Genomic DNA, 18,475 nt, shown 5'->3' on the forward strand with positions numbered 1-18,475 from the left:
TTTGGTCTTTCTGACCCTTAAGAAGTGATTCACTCCCTTCCCTTGAAGTCTTTTGCGGGGGAAGATATTTCCTTCTATATTCCATAGTAAAATGAAATGTCGTAAGAGTTGTGTCCTTCCCTCCTTGGGTCAGATTCCCCCAACCTTCTCAAGTCAAAAGGAAGTGTGATAATACTTTATATGTAGTCATATTAGGGGAACTGAGGGTGAAGGAAGAAGTAGGTAGTTAATATACATGCAAATGGTTAGACATTTTTCTCCCACCTTTCTCTAGAAGTTCTTGATACCCAATATGTGTAGAAGTTAGCTGAGTGTTAAGGTTTAAATGCAGAAGATGGAGAAAGGGGAGGCTAAAGCATTGTCGCTCATGAAAGTTTTAGTTCGAAATATGTAGTGCAGTCATCCTAATGGTAATAACATTTAGCAATGGGAGTGTGTTGGCATAAGCATAGAGAATGTTGATTGGTTTCCAAAGAATCTAATCAGCAGATTTAGGTGGATTGACCTATACAGATTGCAGAAAGCCTGGGATAATTTTTCTTGGATGGATATTCCTCAATGCAAGCAAAGGAGTTTTCTGTACTATCCCCCTGGCATGTGTCTCCTCATCTGCTGACCGTGGTTCAAAATGCTTGCTTTTTTGCCAAGATGTCATCTACATTGTTGTTCATTCATTTGGTTTCTGAAAAATTAAAATTAGCTTTGACTTTTTAAAAGTCAAAACTGAATTGTTCCTTAGCAAAAATACTCACATAAATAGAAAAATTACGCCCCCCCCCCCCAATCTTACTCTTTAAACTAAAAACAGAAGCAAAATAATGAAGAGGAATGTCTCTCTTTTGCCGATACACAAGTACTACCTTTGGAATGGTGGCCTGGTCAGTTTCTATGTCATCAGGTCTCTTTCCAAAGGCATCTGGATTTTGTAATGGACTTATTGCTATTAGTCTTCAATAGTTAGCCATAAAAAGAAAGAAAAAAAAAGGAAGGATGGATGAGTGGAAGGAAGGAAGGAAGGAAGGAAGGAAGGAAGGAAGGAAGGAAGGAAGGAAGGAAGGAAGGAAGGAAGAAAAATGTACTCTCTGCTTGTTATGACATGAAACACATGTTCCTAGATTTTTAATATAGTTGGTATCCTTAACTAAGTGGCTATAATTGAAGATCAGTGATCATTTTATCTTTTAGGGAACTTTAAAATGAAGAAGGAAGCATAATTAAATCATAATCTTATGTATCAGTTTGTTCCTTGTGAGATAGCAAACTCTCAAAGTCACTTACATAGGATACATCATAAATGGAAAAAGAAACAAACTTGCATGCCTGGTTGATCTGAATAGTATTCATTGCAGCATTCTCCAGGGTGCAGCCCATGAATTCCCTTCTACCATATTTTCTTCAGGAGCCATAGGCCTTTCTTGAAATTATCTAAATTTCAGTGAGTTTTTCTCATTGTGAATATTTTATTACTGAAACTTTAGGAGGAAAACCTTCATGGTTTTGAGTCTTATTTATAGTAGAATTGTGTAGATGTTGTGTTTTAATACCCTTTCCAGAAACACACACATGTATATATGCATACATACATGTGGTACACATGCATAGCCAAGGTATTTTCCTCCAGAAAGTATCTGAAAAGTAACCTGGCTTTTGGGGGTCATGTAAAGGTCATAGGAAAGACTACAGATGGGAAGCTATTTCTCTTGATATTGTTTGGACCTAATTACCATAGTATCCTAGTACCACCCATGCGTTTCCCCCGAAGAAGGAGATTCATATAAATGCCCTTGTCTATGGACTATTGAATGAAATAGTAGGGTGTGCTTCGTAAAATATCATCACAGATGTTAAGTTCATGGTCTTTAATTAGGACACTGAAATCTGTATATCAAGATTTGTAAATCATCTAAATTGTAGAGTAATGTTTTGGAATAGAGCTTAAGGGATTGACATTAAAGACGTATTTTTTTTTAAGAAATGCAATAATTTCCGTAAATCCTCAGTCAGTTTTAATCATTCTCATTAGACCTCTGCTAACTACAGTGCTAAAGTTTTTTTGCTAAAGTCCTTGAATTCCAAAGTAATGCTTCATAGTTCTTTCCCCGTTATTATAACCACCTGGAATGCAGTACTCCAGTATTGGATCAAAAGCATGATAGGGAATTGTATTTTTGGTTCTTACTGTACATGTTCATGTAAACAAACACGTAGACAAGAAAAACTTTTTTCTTAAAAAATTTCTAATCTCTTCCAGTTGCTGAATTTCAAAGTTTAAATAGAAAAAAAATTTCTATTCCAGTTGTCACTATTTGTCTCAATTACTGATGGATTTTTTTGTTTTTGTTTTTTCTTTTTTGCAACCAAACCAGAATCTTTGGAAAAGCTACCAGAAACAAATGGGAAAACAGTCCGGCGTTTCTTCTTTAATTTAACTTCCATCCCCAATGAGGAGTCCATCACCTCAGCTGAACTTAAAGTTTTTCGGGAGCAGGTGCAGGAAGCTTTTAAAAATAACAGTAATCACCATCATCGTATTAATATTTATGAAATTATAAAGCCAGCAACATCCATCTCTGAATACCCCATCACAAGACTGTTGGACACAAGGTTGGTAAATCATAATGCAAGCAAATGGGAAAACTTTGATGTCACACCCGCTGTGATGAGGTGGATTGCACAGGGACAGACAAATCATGGATTTGTGGTAGAAGTGGTTCACTTGGATGATGATAGAGCGGTCTCCAAGAGACATGTAAGGATTAGTAGGTCTTTGCATCAGGACGATCACAGCTGGTCACAGATAAGACCGTTACTAGTAACTTTTGGCCATGATGGCAAAGGACATCCTCTCCACAAAAGAGAAAAGCGTCAAGCGAAACATAAACAGCGGAAACGGCTCAAGTCCAGTTGCAAGCGACATCCTTTATATGTAGACTTCAGTGATGTGGGGTGGAATGACTGGATTGTTGCCCCACCAGGGTATCATGCCTTTTACTGCCATGGGGAATGCCCATTTCCATTGGCTGATCACCTGAACTCAACAAATCATGCCATTGTTCAGACTTTGGTCAATTCAGTTAACTCCAAAATCCCCAAGGCATGCTGTGTACCAACAGAACTCAGTGCTATCTCCATGCTCTACCTTGATGAAAATGAAAAAGTCGTGTTAAAGAATTATCAAGATATGGTTGTGGAGGGATGTGGGTGTCGTTAGCACAGCAGAATTTTTAAAAATATATATTAGACAAAAGCAAAAAAAAAATACAAGTTGACACTTTAATATTTCCCAATGAAGACTTTATTTATGTAATGAAATGAAAAAAAAAACACAGCTATTTTGAAAATATATTTATGTCTACAAAAAGTTGGGAAAACAAATATTTTAATCAGAGAATTATTCCTTAAAGATTTTAAATGTATTTTAGTTGTACATTTTATATGGGTTCAACCCCAGCACATGAAGTATAATGGTCAGATTCTTATTTTGTATTTATTACTATTATAACCACTTTTTAGAAAAATAGCTAATTTGTATTTATATATAATCAAAAGAAATATAGGGTTTGTACATAATTTTCCAAAATTGTAGCTGTTTCAGTTGTGTGTATTTAAGTTGAAAAGTATACATGGAAGGTTACTATGGCAAAGTGCATAGCACATTTGCTTTTTGCAGTGCTACTGTTAAGGTCACAAGTTCAAGTCCAGAAAAAAAAAGTGGATAATCCACTCTGCTGACTTTCAAGATTATTATATTGTACAATTCTCAGGAATGTTGCAGGGTGGGCTGTCCAATCCATGAGAACTGGCATCTTCGTTAGGCGGAATCTTTGGATAAGAACCAGACATTGCTGATTTAATAGAAATACTGAACTTCCCAACTAATTTGCAGAGCGATTACAGCAGGGCCAATCGAAACCTTTAGTAAAATGTTTGAACTTATAGGAAAGTGAATGATGGCTTTTTATTCTTCTTTCCTTAACTAGTAACCCCTTTAAATAGCTGTCCTGGCCAAAGCATTAAATAAAATATAAGAGTTCTTCATTATTAATATTGTAGTCACGTATATTTAAAACTGATTTCTTTTGGCCCTTGTCTTAACAGATGGGAGTGAGGTTTTTTTTAAACCTCAGATGGGAGCTTATTAAACTAAAGTGATCCCTGTCTTCAAATTTTGCCCCGAGTAAAACAAAATATTGTCATCCATGGTTTCTGTCTACCCCGGTGCTGTCTGTCAAATTCACTTGCTTTTCTTTCTAAGGTTCTATGTTTGAACGCATTTTCCAAATGTTAAACCTATTTCAGATAATAAATATTGGAACTCTGACATTTCATTCTACAAAGTCCAATCTGTGAAAGAAAATGGTGCATTTATACAGCATTCACAATGCTACCTTGTGTTTGCATTTCTGCTTCTGAAATCCTTCATTTAAAAGGGAGTAAAAAAGTCCAAGGGATTACTTCAAATTTGCTAGTAAGATGCCGAACAAACTTATACTTGCACCAAAGGAATTTTTTTTTCATTTACAAATTTAATCAATTTTTTTTTACTGTAAAAGAAGTTTAAGACCAAATGACCTATCAAAACAGGCTAAAATCTGGACAATATGGAATGAGGGTTCAGAAATTATATCTCATGCAGTACTGATAGAACTAACAGGATTTTAGAAAAGGAAAGATTCTGAATGCTGCTTCTTCAGTAATCTCTATGTGCACATAAGTAACAACAGAATAAGAGAAAGACGTGGTCTTTCCAGTCAAGGAACCTGGGAATTACCTTGCTATTTACATGAAAATGTTCAAGAGCTCTGGCATGTCAAATCCACTGAACTGTATTCATATTAGATCCTGATAGAACTAGAAAAAAATCCATCCCTAGATTTCTATTTTTCTCTAGTCTGGGAATTGATTTTTTTAAATGTTCTGTGGTGCAATTGACAGTTATATTTAGATTCATGGATCTGGATTCAAGGTCCATAATGTTATTTAGTAGTTCTTAGAATATGTCTAATCTCTTCAATGTCATGAAGAGTGGGCAGTTTTAAATTCAATACTGGTCATTTTCCATCTTGCAATTTAGCTCTCTTGTTCCTATCAGCAAACTTGGATAAAGACATCAATTATTACTGGTGAATTCATGATATTATCATTACTGTTATTATTTTTACTGGTCATTTTATGCTTTAGAAAACACTTTGAGGAATTGGATATGATTGCAGTCAGGTAGTAAAAGGCTATGTCGAGTGAAGAGCACTTGAAGGAAATGTTCATGTTTAGTCAGACTCTTGCCAGACTAAAGGCTTAGGACATGATAGCTCCCTTTGAGAACTGACAGATTATGCTTATTCTGCCTGCCCTCAGAGAGCAGAGCTAAGAGCCATAAGTGAAAGTTTCAAAGAGGTAAAGTGGACTTGACAATTAGCCTTATCCATAAGTAAAATAGGCTGCCTTAGGAAGCAGTGTTTTTCATTGCTAGAAAGCTTTCAGCAAAGTTTGGGTGGCCATTTATTGAGCACATTGCAGGAGAGATTCTGGTCCAGGCAGGGTTGATCTTTCTGACTCCTAAGGTCATTTCCAGTGCTGAGAGACTTTGATTCTTTAAGTTGTTACTTTTTTCACTGTGACATTAGCAAAGAGGACTTACAACCCCCCACATTATTGTGCCTTATGGCTTTCTTTAAAAAAAAAATCTTTCTTCCCTCTTGTTTCACGTGTTCACAAATTACCTGGTAGAGGGTATGAGGCCTCAGGTTAGATGCTAAATTTTTTTCTAGAAGAATTTCATCTTTTCCTTTTTCTTGTGAATTCCCATGTATGTGCATTAGGATTCGTAAGAATATAACACAAAATCATGGTAAGAAAAATGTCTGTGACTATATATTCATTCATTCTATATTCTTTATATAAGCATAGATATGTGTGTATGTGTATATACACACATGTACATTGAGTAAATCCTATGTGGAGAATTTATGGAAAACCATGGACAAAAATTGTGAAGTATGAAACTGTGTGGTAAGAGGCTGAGATCTTTAATAACACGGAGTTCCTTCACTGATAAAATCAAGGGATGTATGTAAAAATGTTTGTCAATTTATGGTATCAACTTTGTATTGTTTTTTAGAGGTGCCTACCAAATAGGTCCTATTGGCTTGATGATATAAAAAATTGACAGGCAGAATATTTTTTTTTGCTTGGTTTCAGATATTTTGTACAATTTGTAGGCCCTTCCCACCCCCCACACCCTTCTTCCCATCCCTCTGACACACCCCCCACACCTGAGATAAAGGAGTATTTCGTTTTTCTTTTTCTTCACATACAAAATCCTCAGGCATAGAGAGTGTTAAGTACATTCCAAGAGCTATAACTAACTCCATGGCCATCGATGTGGCTTTACACATCAATCATAAATCTGTAGGATATTTTGAATTCTTCAAGCATTAACCTGCCAGCAATTGCAATATGTGCCTTTTGCTAATATGTGAGGCCCAAATAGTAGTAGGTTCCCAAATTTTCTGCCGTGGATCTCCTTTCATTACTGATTGAATTTTGTGGATTCCTTGTCTGGTTAAGTACTTTTCTCCTTCCCCTTGAGTCTCCTAGTCATTGTATCTTGACTCTTATGGCATCTCCAGACCTCTATTCCTTTCCTCCCCCGCCTCCCTTGAGAAGAACTACCAGTCCCAGCTTCTGTTTCAGCATAATATCTACTCCAGCTTCTACTTTAGGTTGTGTCTCAGTAGAAAAAATAAAGTCAAGCAATTATCCGTATGGGCAGATAATATAAAGATTCTATTTGGATAATATAGATGTAAACAACCATATTTTTTTTTCCCTTAATAAGAGAGGGAGAATAATAGCATGGGTTGTTGAGCACTTATTATATGGAAACTGGCAGTGTATTAATTGCAATACCCCTTTAGAGATATATGGCCTAATTTGCCATCCTAACTTGTACAAATCAAAGCAGTAGTAGATGATCCCCATATCATTTAATATTGCTTTACAATGTCTTGTGATAATTTTTGCACTAGATTTACCTTCCTTATTGTTTTAGAGAATGTCAGTCATTTTAAATGTTAGTCTGAGCATAACCACATGCAGTTCTTATATACAAATATACACATGTATACATAGTTATATGTATAAGTAAATAAGCATACATATTTTAAAGTCCATGAGTAATCTGAGAATATAAATTTTATATATATATATATACATATACACATTCGTTTTTAAAGAACTTGAAGAAAATTGATCACAAATAATTGCATTAGATAATTGTCTCATCTCCTTCCTTTATAAAAACCTTACTTCAAGGATTCAGTTTTGTTGGTCAAGGTAATCCTCTCTGTAGGTATGCAGCGTGAACCTAAATGGTTTTTGGAGAGTTCCTACAGTGGAAAGATTAATCATCAACCTCATGAAGAGGTTCTCTGTACTTACAGGCAGGTCCTCATGATAAAAATACAGTCCATCTCCAGGTCCAGGCTTAAAAAGCTTTCTAGTTTTGTAGGATCTGCCAGAGATTGTTTCCCACTGTCATAACCTACATTACTTTCTATCAGGATGAGACCCTGGACTAGGCTTTACTGGTGAAGATACATCCTTATTCTCCCCTAAACTAGAATTTCTTTTCTTCTGGTAGCACTGTTGAACCCCTTTGTGCCTTTTCCTCCTTTCCCTTCCCCTTCCCCTCCTCCCCCAATTTCTATCCTTAAAGTTCATCTTAAGCTATCTTGGAATTTTTGTGCCACATTTTTGGGAAACATCCTATAAACTTTTTTCAGTTCTGACTGAACTGGATTTACATACTTTAGAATTTAACAGCACTTGATATACCCAGCCCTCCTTTTCTTTCTCTATCTATTTAAGTGATGCCCTCAAATATTTTCAAAGGCATTTTCCCCCTAGAGGATGACTGGCAATTTTGTGTTCTAGCCACCCACCCTCAGACATGAAAACACTCAGTTGCTTATCTTGTAAAATCAGCTTTGTTGCTTGCTTGGGCTTGTACTTCAGCCAGTTTCGCAAAATACATGTCAGTACATCTCTGTGGAGAGAGGAGCAGGTGCAAGTCTTTACTGTATACTTTTTTTTAAGTTTAACACTCAAGTTAGCCTCAGTGAACTGATTCTATGTGATCCTGATGCCAGACATTTGAGTGAAAAGGGTTTTTTTTTTTTCTTTTGATGGAGGCAAATAGAAGTCATACTTTGAAGCATTTGTTTATCCGAAAATTGAGGCCAGAATTTAGTAACAACATTCTATGGCTGCTCACTGTGTGTGTGTAGCACCAATGAGAGCCTAAGGGTTGACATGAAGCTTCTGAAACAGGTAATAGATGTTTGAAAAGTCTTTCTTTGCAGGGCTTGATGCCACATTGGCTTAGAAAACATGGGCAAGTACTTTAGAATATATTAACTTTCCTCTGAAGCAGCAGTAGAATTGGATTTCCTGGTTAGAGTGGAATGAGAATAGGGATGAAGGGGGATGGGAACGGGATTCAAAAGACTGGAATTTTAGTTCTATCACTAATTGTATAACTCTGGGGCAAATCACTTAACCCCTCTGTGTTTAAGTTACCTCCTCTGTGGAATGAGGAGACTGGACTAATTGATGTCTAAGGTCGCTTCCAGCTCTAACATTCTCTTATTTCTGAAAAAATGTGAAGATTTAGAGACATAATTTTCTATTCCTATTTATCTCTCATGCCCTTTTTGAAACTGCTACATCTTTCATTTGAAAGGAAACAAAATCCGCATCCGCAGATTTCTCTTATTTCAATAAAAGCCAAAGGACTCACATCCTCTAATGGGTAATTGAATAACACATTCATTTGATCATGTGCGGTTATCAAACATCTTAAGTACTGGGTAGAATGACTTTTTTTAAAAAATTCAGATTTGTCATTTAATTGATCACAAATAAACCCTGGAACTCCTACCGATGTACTTAGTACTATACTAGCTATTAGCATTGATGGCATATTGAAAATGTCAGGTCAGGTACACAGCTCACCTTTGGCTTCCGTCCCCTTGCCCTGCTTGCTGAAGGTCTTTTATTCTTCATTAGTTCTGATGAAGTCTATATGAAAGCTACTGATTTACTTGGGGCATTAAGGACCAGGACTTCATCTGGACTATATTTACACTGGAACCACTTTGCCACACCACTAGGAGAGAATAATTATTGAACTATTTTACTGTACAACTATTTCTAAATTGTTGATTTTTTATTGATTTCAGGAGGCAGCTAATTGCCATATGGTAGCTTGATGTTAGCATTTAATGAAGATCAGGAAACGAAGTTTATGAAAAGCTTTTGTATAGTAACTGCAAAGTTTCAAGAACTGTTTTATACTTCCTGACAGTGCTGGACTGGCTTAATGGTTTGTTTTTATTGCTTAAGAGTGTAAACCTTGCTTTAGCTGGCGTGTGGAAACTATACTCTCATCCCGCATTACGCATTTCTCATTGCTATTACTCACACACTACTTTCCTTTTTGCATTTGTAATCGGAGCTTTTTCTGTTTCAAATCCCCCCCCCCCCCCCAAAAAAGTGTTTCTTTCTTTGAACACTAAGAATCTTTTCTTAACACACACACACATACATACACAGTGAGGTATCTGCTTTGTTTCACTTTGTTTTGGGTGGAGTCTCTTTTTGATTTTGGTTGCTAGATGGTTTCTGTAGTAACAAGCAGACAAAAGTTCAAGGTTGAAAAGGCATTTTTAAAGATGCCGAATCTTCCTGGCAGTAGAATGATTTTATCTTTGTGTGTGTATGGAAAGCTTAGTTTTCTTTCCAGGTTATCTTTCATGTCAACTTCTTAAGTGGGACTTTTGTGTGGTGCTCCTAAGCACTATCTGTAGGAGAACACTTAAAATATTATTACCATTTGGCTAGACCATGTCTCCCACCTGGATTGAGGGGGATGGGGAGTTTGGAACAAAGATTCCTATGGTGTATTTTAAATGAGTAATCAAGTTCTGCTAGAGACACCAGTCACTTTGATTGTTTTTCATTATGGGATCGGAAAAGGGATTGTTTTCAAAAGGTAACAGGCAATATTTGCAAACATGGGGCTCATATTTTGTGGGACTCCCTGTCTTAGGAAATTGCCTCTGTTTTTTGTCATGTAGATGGAAAATACAAAAATAGTTCCTAGAAGACAAATTTTCAATCAAAGTGACTTTAATTGTTCATTTTAGTAAAATGTTTCAAGGATATGTTATAAATACTTGATCTTTCTTAATCTTTCTACATCTGCCAAGTTGGACTTGTGCTCCCAAGTTAACACAGAATATGTACACAATTTGTTGCGGACATTCTTCACTTCTTTTCTGTCTTTACTGCTTATCCTCTGGGTTCCAGGGTTTCCCCCTTTCTGGAATTCAGTCACATGTTTTGAAAAACTTTAGCTTTTAGATTCACAGGCTTGTGCTAAGATAAAGGTGTCCTAAATTTTTCATCCACACAGAATGCCTTTAAAAATAGAGCCTTCTAGGAACTGCCTGATTGGCATGTGTAAATTGATGGCAATTGAACCTCTAAAAGAAATTCTACACTAACTAATCTCCTCTGGAAAAATCACAAAGGTTGCATCTAGTTCAGCCCCCTTCTGTTAAAATGATGAGGTCAAGATAAGTTGGGGAACTTGCCCAAGGTCCGCATTTGGCTTTAGATCCTTGCTCTTTCCACAAAATCACTACCTTTTATGCTAAACTGTCAACATATTAACGAGCCTATGTACATGGATCCTTAGGGAAATAAATTAGTCAAGTGATCAAAAAGGGAATCAAGAAATAGAGTGCACCCCTTTACCTTATGACTCTTCCTCTAAATGAATATATTCTAATGCCATTTCTAATCTTTTAATTTGGTCTCCATGGGAAGCTGTCCATGAGAGAATTTATAGAATTTGCTGCCAGCAGATAGTTAAGCCTAACAACAACTAACAGCTACCATTTATATAGCACCTAGTATATGTAGCACAGTGCTAGGCACTTCAAAAATATCATATCATTTGGACCTCACAACAACCTTGCAAGGTCTGTGTTATTATTATCATCCCCATTTTACAAATGAGGAAACTGAGGCAGACAGATGTTAAACAACTTGTCTGGAGCCACGTACCTAGCAAGTGTCTAAAGTCATATTTGAACTCAGATCTTTTGGACTTCTGTCCCAGTTGTGTATCCTTTAGAAAGGGTAGCTGAAGGATGTAAAATTGGTTAAGAAGGAGAGGATGATTCTGATAAAAATGAGGGAGGCTAGTACAGATTTTCTCACCTGAAAACTAGAGGGTTTTGTATAACTCACAGGGCTATTGTGAGGATAAAATGAGATAATATGCGGAAACGCATTTTGCAAATGTTAAAGTGTTATAAATGTCAATACTAGTATTAAAGAGAAAAAGATGTTCCGTAAAATTTGTTACTATTATTAATGTTTGATTTTTGAAAAACAAATTTTTCTTGGGATTAGTGATAGTTTTAGGTTTTTTTTCAGTTTTAGGTATTTTTTCAGTTTTTATTGCTTGAGTGGCACTGTGTATACCATGTAGCTACTCTGAAAGAAGACTCAGAAATGAGAAAAATGAGTTTCTGATAGAAATATGGCTTAAAGGGGTATGTCTCCAGTGAGTAGGATCCTCCAACCTCCCTGTAAGAGAGACCCAGAACCGAAGAAAGGTAAATGTATCCTTGCCCTGTGAGAAAAATGACTATGAGCCATTTTATAATTCCATGATGGACTTCCAGAGCTGCCTCTTGATTACCTGGCAAATGGCTTTGCAGTATACATGGATTTCAGCAAGGTCTTCTGATTGTTTACGGAGTATCCCCTCTAGTTCTATTTGCTCAGATATTTTCTTCTGCTCTGTCCCTGCATTTATTCATGGGAAAGTATTCATATTTTGCATTATTCAAAGGATTGATGATATTTTCTTCCCTCCTTGTTATACCCTTCCATATTGCCATACGCAAACCATTGCCCTCCCCCTATTTACCATGTTCTCAGAAGCACCTATTCTCTATAGAGAGGGACAGAGGAAATACCAAAATATGCTTTGAAGAACTTGTTTATTTTTTTTTTGAATTATCTATGCTACTGACTTCCCCCATTAGCATGGATAATTGAGAGTTAATTGTAGTATATTTTAGGGTGTGGCATGATGAACAGAGAAAGGTAATGTCAGAAGTTTTAAAAATGTGACCAGGTAAAGTTCTCACAGAAGCAGAAAGAAATAAGGTCCTAAAAGCTTGTGTTCCCACAATAGTTAGAAGGTGGTAGATTGTGAATGTAATGAAGCTGTTAATCCCATTAGAGATTAAATTAAGAAGCTCTTCATGGGAGATCACCATGAAGTCTGTGTATTGTGTCCTCTGTCTCTGGTCTAGTTCAAAGGGGAGGCTGACATGGATTCCTTGAAATATAGGATAATGTTTCAGCCCCAGTGTCCTGTGAAATGAAGAGCCACTCACTGTGGCAGCTATTGTCAAAACAAAACTCTAGAAAGCTCTTTTCAAGGGGATCTGGGCACTCCTATGGAGGGCATAGTTACATCAACCATACGTCTCCAATTATTTTTCCAGGACAGTACTGACTTCATGAGAAAAGGTATACTTTTCCCCAGGCAAAAGAAAGATCCTTTGTCAGTCTCCTGTATTTTGGTTCTTAAAAACAGCATCATCATAGACATAGGTCTGGGTATAATAGGAGTATCAAATGGGTACCTCTGTTTAGGGCATAGTTAAGTAGAAAACATATTCTCAGTCGGCATGATAAATCTTAGTACCCTTTACAATGTGCATCCATGTAGGCATGCATGCAATTACACACACACACACACACACACACACACACACACACACACATTCAGCCCTGCCTATTTGCAGGTTTTAAATCCAGTTGAACTTAATAGGATTCCTGTATGGGGTACCTTTTCTCTTCCCCCCTTTTTGGTTTCAGGACCTTTTGGAAGGTTATGTCAGGAAAGAAGGAGCTCAAGGGTCTTGGTTTATGTCTCATTTATAATTATAAGCCTAAAACTATGTTAAAAGCCAGCTGAATAGGAGAGTGAGCCTGTGTCCCTAAAGTAACTGTTGAAACAGTGATCATTGCTTGGAAAAGGAACAAAAACATATTGTGGCATCTAAGCATGCCACAGTGATGGGCTGGAGTTCTGGGGAGGAGTTTCTCCACAGAATGCAGTCGCAGAAAATGCCTGTGGTAGGGTTGAAATAGCTATCTTCCCATCAATAATATAAACACAGGGATATTGAGGAGGAATTGCAATTCCAGTGGTGGGGAGGAGACCCATTCCCCAGTTACTTACAGCAGAATATGAACATAGAGCAAAGTGCTTCTGTTTTTCAGCCAGAAACAATGATTCATTTCATTATAATCTTGACTTTAGCATTTTTCTCATGACTCATTGATAATTCCATATGGAACTTAAAAGGACTGAAACAGTTATTGACTTTTTAGGAACGCAAAAACATTTGCCAGGAAGAAAACATATTATTCCTAATAAAAGGGAGATAAACTAGTGCTTCACTTTTAAAAGGCAAAAATAAAATCAAGAAGTCCTCCCTACTCACTTCCCCCACCCCACCTCCTCTCCAACCCCCAGCTTCCCCAGTGACTTGGAAAGCCTGCCAGATCCAGAGGTTTGCAGGGTTTATTTCCAGTCTTATCTCAAATTTCCTGAGCCACGGAATTAAAAAAAATCTATATTTTGATGTTGCAACAGGAATCAGTAAAGTATGATGTAGGCCTGATTCAGGAAACAAAGGGTTTGAGTTCAAATTCAAACTCAACTATTACTCATCTACCAGAAAGTCTAGGGCAAATTCTCTTAACTCTCTTTATTTTTCTTGTTGTCTGTTTCTAGATTTTTTTGGTAAATGAGTGTGTTGGATTTAATGGTTTCTAAGCTTTCAGTCATGATCTGGAGAACCTCTTTAAACCAGACAGGTAGGGAGAAAGGTGGAGGAATAGTAATGATCAGCCTGAATGAAGGAAAAATGAATTATGGTGGGGTTTTTTTAAAGAAATCCTGAGTAGTTACAGTAAGTGGAAGTAGGCTGTCAAAGGGACTTTGAAAACCTGCTTTCATAAAAATGATTAATAGCCATCAAAGAAGGCTTTTTAAAAAAAATAAAATTAATTAGAAAAGCAATTTATTTTAATGTAATTGAATGCTTTTTATGTGTTTGAAAAAAGTTCAAAGTAAGCCATCTTATTTATAGAATTTGTTTATCAGAGAATTGAGCCTATCCTATAAACCTTAATCATTCCCCCTCAGTCCCTAATCCAGTGGATTCTTTCTCTTCCTTTGGCTGTGGTGAGACTACTTTATCCTGACTTTCTTCCTTCTTCTCTCTTTAAACCTTATGAGTCTCCTTTCCTGGTTCTCCTTCCTTCTTTCTCCTAAACGTGAGAGTCCCCCAAGGCTCCCTTCTCAATCCTATTCTTTGTTCCCTCTATACTCTTTTTTCCAATCTCACCTACTATCAATTTCAGTGATCATCAGATATGCATAATTGACATTCAAGAACCTCTGCAAATTGTCTTCAACCTATCTTTACAGGTTGTTGTTGCTTTATTGTTTTTCCCCCTATACTATACCCTTTCCTGCACTATATGTTCCACTCAGACTAGCCTACTTCTCTGATCTTGCCCTATATTTTTCCACTTTTATGCATTTATTTGCACAAGCTTTTTTCTCGTTTCTAGACTTACCCCCCTCATGTTACAGCCTATTGAAATCCTTTTCTTCCTCCATTACCAGCTCAAAAGCAATTTCCACTATGAATTCTTTCTTCATCCCCCTAACCAGAATCTTCACTGAATCTCTCATACCATTCTGTATATTTGTACATTATCGTAATCTAACTTGTATTACAACGATTTATGTATTTTTTTCCTCCTCTTTCCCTGCTCTAGATTATAAATTCCTTGAAGGGAAAAAAATGTGACTTTGGTTGAATGTACTGCCTTGAACATAGGTGCTTAGTAATTTTTTTTTAATTTTAGTATCATTTAAATGTATATTGAAGTTCTTTAAAAGGGTGAGGTATTATTAACAGAGTCTGAGTTAATAAAGTTTTATTTTATCTGAAAGGCTTATAAGGAATCTGTGAAATAGAGACCTCTTATGGAAGACTAAGTACTTGGGTTCAAATTGAAACTTAGCTACTACTCAGCTATAAGATAGTCTAGGGCAAATTCTCATTAGTCCATTTGTTTAGTAAAGGTTTATTTAGTCCATTCAGTAAAGGTAGGCCGACCTGGAATTTATATATACTGAGAGCAGCATAGCCCTTCAGATTAACTGAAAGGTAAGATGATAAAGCAGTGTGAATTCCATGCTTTGGTACTTTCTCTCTCTTGAGGTAGCAAGGCACCAAGTAGTGAGGCATCAAGAAAGAAAATCAAGAAAGAGGAAAAGCAAGAGGTCTAGATGGCCCATGAATTGTATTTTGAGCCCTTAAATAATGGAAAACCTGCTTACAGTAAACCTGACATTCCGAGTCAATCAATGTACTTTCCCTAATTGATTTCCAAATTTTCCTCCCCCTTTGATCCACTTCCTCACATCTTTACTTACTTTTCATGTTGTTTAGTAGTTTTCATTGATGTCTGACTCTTTGTGACCTCATTTGGGGTTTTCCTGGCAAAGATTCTGGAGGCAAATAAGGTTAAGTGACTTTCTCAGGGTGATACAGCTAGGAAATGGGGTGTTCTAGCACCTCTGATGTGAGGGCCTACCAAATCCTTTTCAAGACTGCTTATCCATCTTTGGTATCTATCCAACTCTCAGTTATAGCACCCGCAGCAGCCACACCCTGGCAAACTGTTTTGGCAGATAGGCTACACTGGGTTGAAGGTAATTGACAGACTTCAAAACTGCCAGTGAGTTAGAGGGATGTCTACCTCGAGCACATGAAGACTTTCTCCAACAGACTGAGAGCATGAGAACAATTTGTTCCAATGGAAGCAGGTGCCGTGTAGCACTTAGGACTTGGTCAGACATCACACATGGCAAGGTCATGCATTGCATCCTGAGCCTACTACCAGTCATCTTGACTTTTATTTCCCCTGTTATTGAAATTTGAAGACTCAGGAAGAGAGACTAAAGTTGACTAAAGATGACTTTGTGTAACTCTGTCTCGCTTTCATCTAATTCAAGTCAAGATGTCTCCTGTGATGTCATTGGTCCTCTTTGAAAATGAAAGACCAACAATAGCTAGTAAATATCCGAAGCCAGATTTGAACTCAGGAAGATGAATATCCTTTACTCCAGGTCTGGAACTCTCCACTTCTACACCACCCAGATGTGGATTTCTTGATCCACCTCATTTCCCAAATTTTGACTTCCATAGCTCTCTTCTAGGAAAGAAAACCAAAGGTAGCATCAAAGCTTTTTTTCCTAATCATCAGAAATATACTCTAAAAAGAACTTTTATAGAAATATTTCTTTATAAGAGACAGAAATTAATAAGAATTATAAATCAGCTGACTAAACCTGAAATCAAAGACTGGGATGTTGTAACTCACAGAGACATACATGTATAATAAGGGAGGTAAACATAAAGTAAGAAAAATTTGGGTTTAAAATTGTATTAGGTTTCCATCTAAATAAGAATGCAGTTACTGTCCTATTAGAAGCTTTGTTCTCAAGAAGTAGCACCATATGGTTGGTATTTCATCTATATAGCAATAAGACAAAAAAAGTTAAAAATTATTACTGTTTTCTTGAACAGCAGTTCTCAAAGAGTTATCTACAGACCTCTGGGGTTCCCTAAGACCTTTAAAGGGAACTTATAAGGTCAAAACATTGTAATACTAAGATATTTTTGCCATTAAAAATTCTCTTCCTTTTTCCAACTACCTATCTGTATGAGACTGAATTTTTGTCTTACACTTCAACCAAAACTATAACAACATATTATTGTAAAATGGTATTATTCTTCATTTTTGGGTGGGAAATATAATTATTTTCATAAAAAATTTATTTATATCAACATGTAAAGAGTTTTTATTTTTACTTAAATGAATTAATTTTTAATAATGAGTTTTAAATATTAATAGATATAACCAAAATAAAATCTCTCAATAATTTTTAGAGTGTAAAAGTGTACTAAAACAAAAACGTCTGAGAATTGCTGCTCTTAGACCAAGAAATGGAAGCAGCTAGCACAGGACTGAGTGTTAAGATGTTTAAAAACTATATGCCAAAACTTAGCCTTCCATTTTTCTGCACAGTCGTTATTTTCTCTCTTACTGATCCCCAAACCTCAAATAAATTTGAGATAAATGTTTACAAAAGAGGAGACTGAATTATAAAATGTAGCCAGAACCTGAGCCTCACCTTCCCCATCTGTAAAAGAAAAAGGTCTGGACTATTTGATCTCAAAATTTCCCTCTAATTCTGACTTTCTTATCCTATGACTGTCAAACTGGGACTTTTCAGTGGACTTTACTGAACTTTGTAATGCTGTACTTTCCACAAGTTGATTTAGAGAATGCAGCTGAAGAGATTATATGATCTTCAAAGAGACTTGTTTATATATCACTCTGTATCAAAATGGCTTAAATTATTTATATTGTGTCCTGAATAAACTAAAATGGCAGGGTATATGTTTTAACAATCACTGTGGTAAAGATGTCACTCTCTTGATTAAAGGCTTCATCTCAAAGGGCCCTTAAGTAGAAGTGCTCAGGTTAAAAAAAAATTGTTTCATCATTTTGAGGGTTGTATCAGTCTTCTGCTAACTTCATTTCAGCCTACTAATTCCATAGTTCGAATAGTCTTTTTTTTAGATTCATATTTTTTTTTTTGTACGAAAGGCAGCTCTCTGAACGTTTAAAAAAGGCTGCATGTTTTTTTCTCTAGCTCCTGAGAAGGAGCCTAGATTTATGAAGGTCATAAATGCTTTGGAAAATTAACTTGCAGGAGCATTTTGATTAGAATATTTTCTATACCATGGGCTTTCATGATAAACTAGAAACTAGATCTTCTTTTTGCTTCCCTGTGCTAACAAAAGTAAGCAGTGGTTCTTAGTTCATCTCAGAAATGAAATGAAATGAAATGAAAGTGACTGGTTTTTACAGTGTTGAAGAATATGCATCAGAGAAAGCCAGATGTATCTAGTCTCATGGTTCTCAAACTTTTCCGCAGTAGCAAGACCTTTCCATTTACACAAAACTTTGACAGAATACTGGTATTAAAATCTTCTGATATGACTATTTTTAATGTCTATTAACAACAACATAAGATTCATTAAACACACACACACACATCCTCATGGAGTATTTCAGAGTTCATTGCAGCACATTTTGTGCAACACTAAGTCAAATTGCCATCTATTTCCTCCATTTCTAAATTCAATTGCATTCTGTCCATTCTCCATGTGCCAGTCCTGTATTTTAAAGGTAGGTCTAGATGACTTCATGTTAAGTAACACAA

At 36.3% G+C, this 18,475-nt stretch overlaps 1 protein-coding gene across 2 annotated transcripts in view; it reads left to right on the forward strand.

The window, feature by feature from the left end:
- BMP2 (bone morphogenetic protein 2) overlaps positions 1 to 4,321 on the forward strand; it is a 120,065-nt gene extending 115,744 nt beyond the window's left edge. For both annotated transcript variants that reach the window (XM_072634425.1, XM_072634424.1), the window contains exon 3: positions 2,367 to 4,321. In XM_072634425.1, the coding sequence (XP_072490526.1) occupies positions 2,367 to 3,211 (845 nt within the window). In that variant the 3' untranslated portion in view covers positions 3,212 to 4,321. The remainder of the gene's footprint in view (positions 1 to 2,366) is intronic.
- Positions 4,322 to 18,475: the final 14,154 nt, after the last annotated feature.

This window comes from Notamacropus eugenii, chromosome 1 (genome assembly GCF_028372415.1).
Source record: "Notamacropus eugenii isolate mMacEug1 chromosome 1, mMacEug1.pri_v2, whole genome shotgun sequence".
NCBI lineage: Eukaryota > Metazoa > Chordata > Mammalia > Diprotodontia > Macropodidae > Notamacropus > Notamacropus eugenii.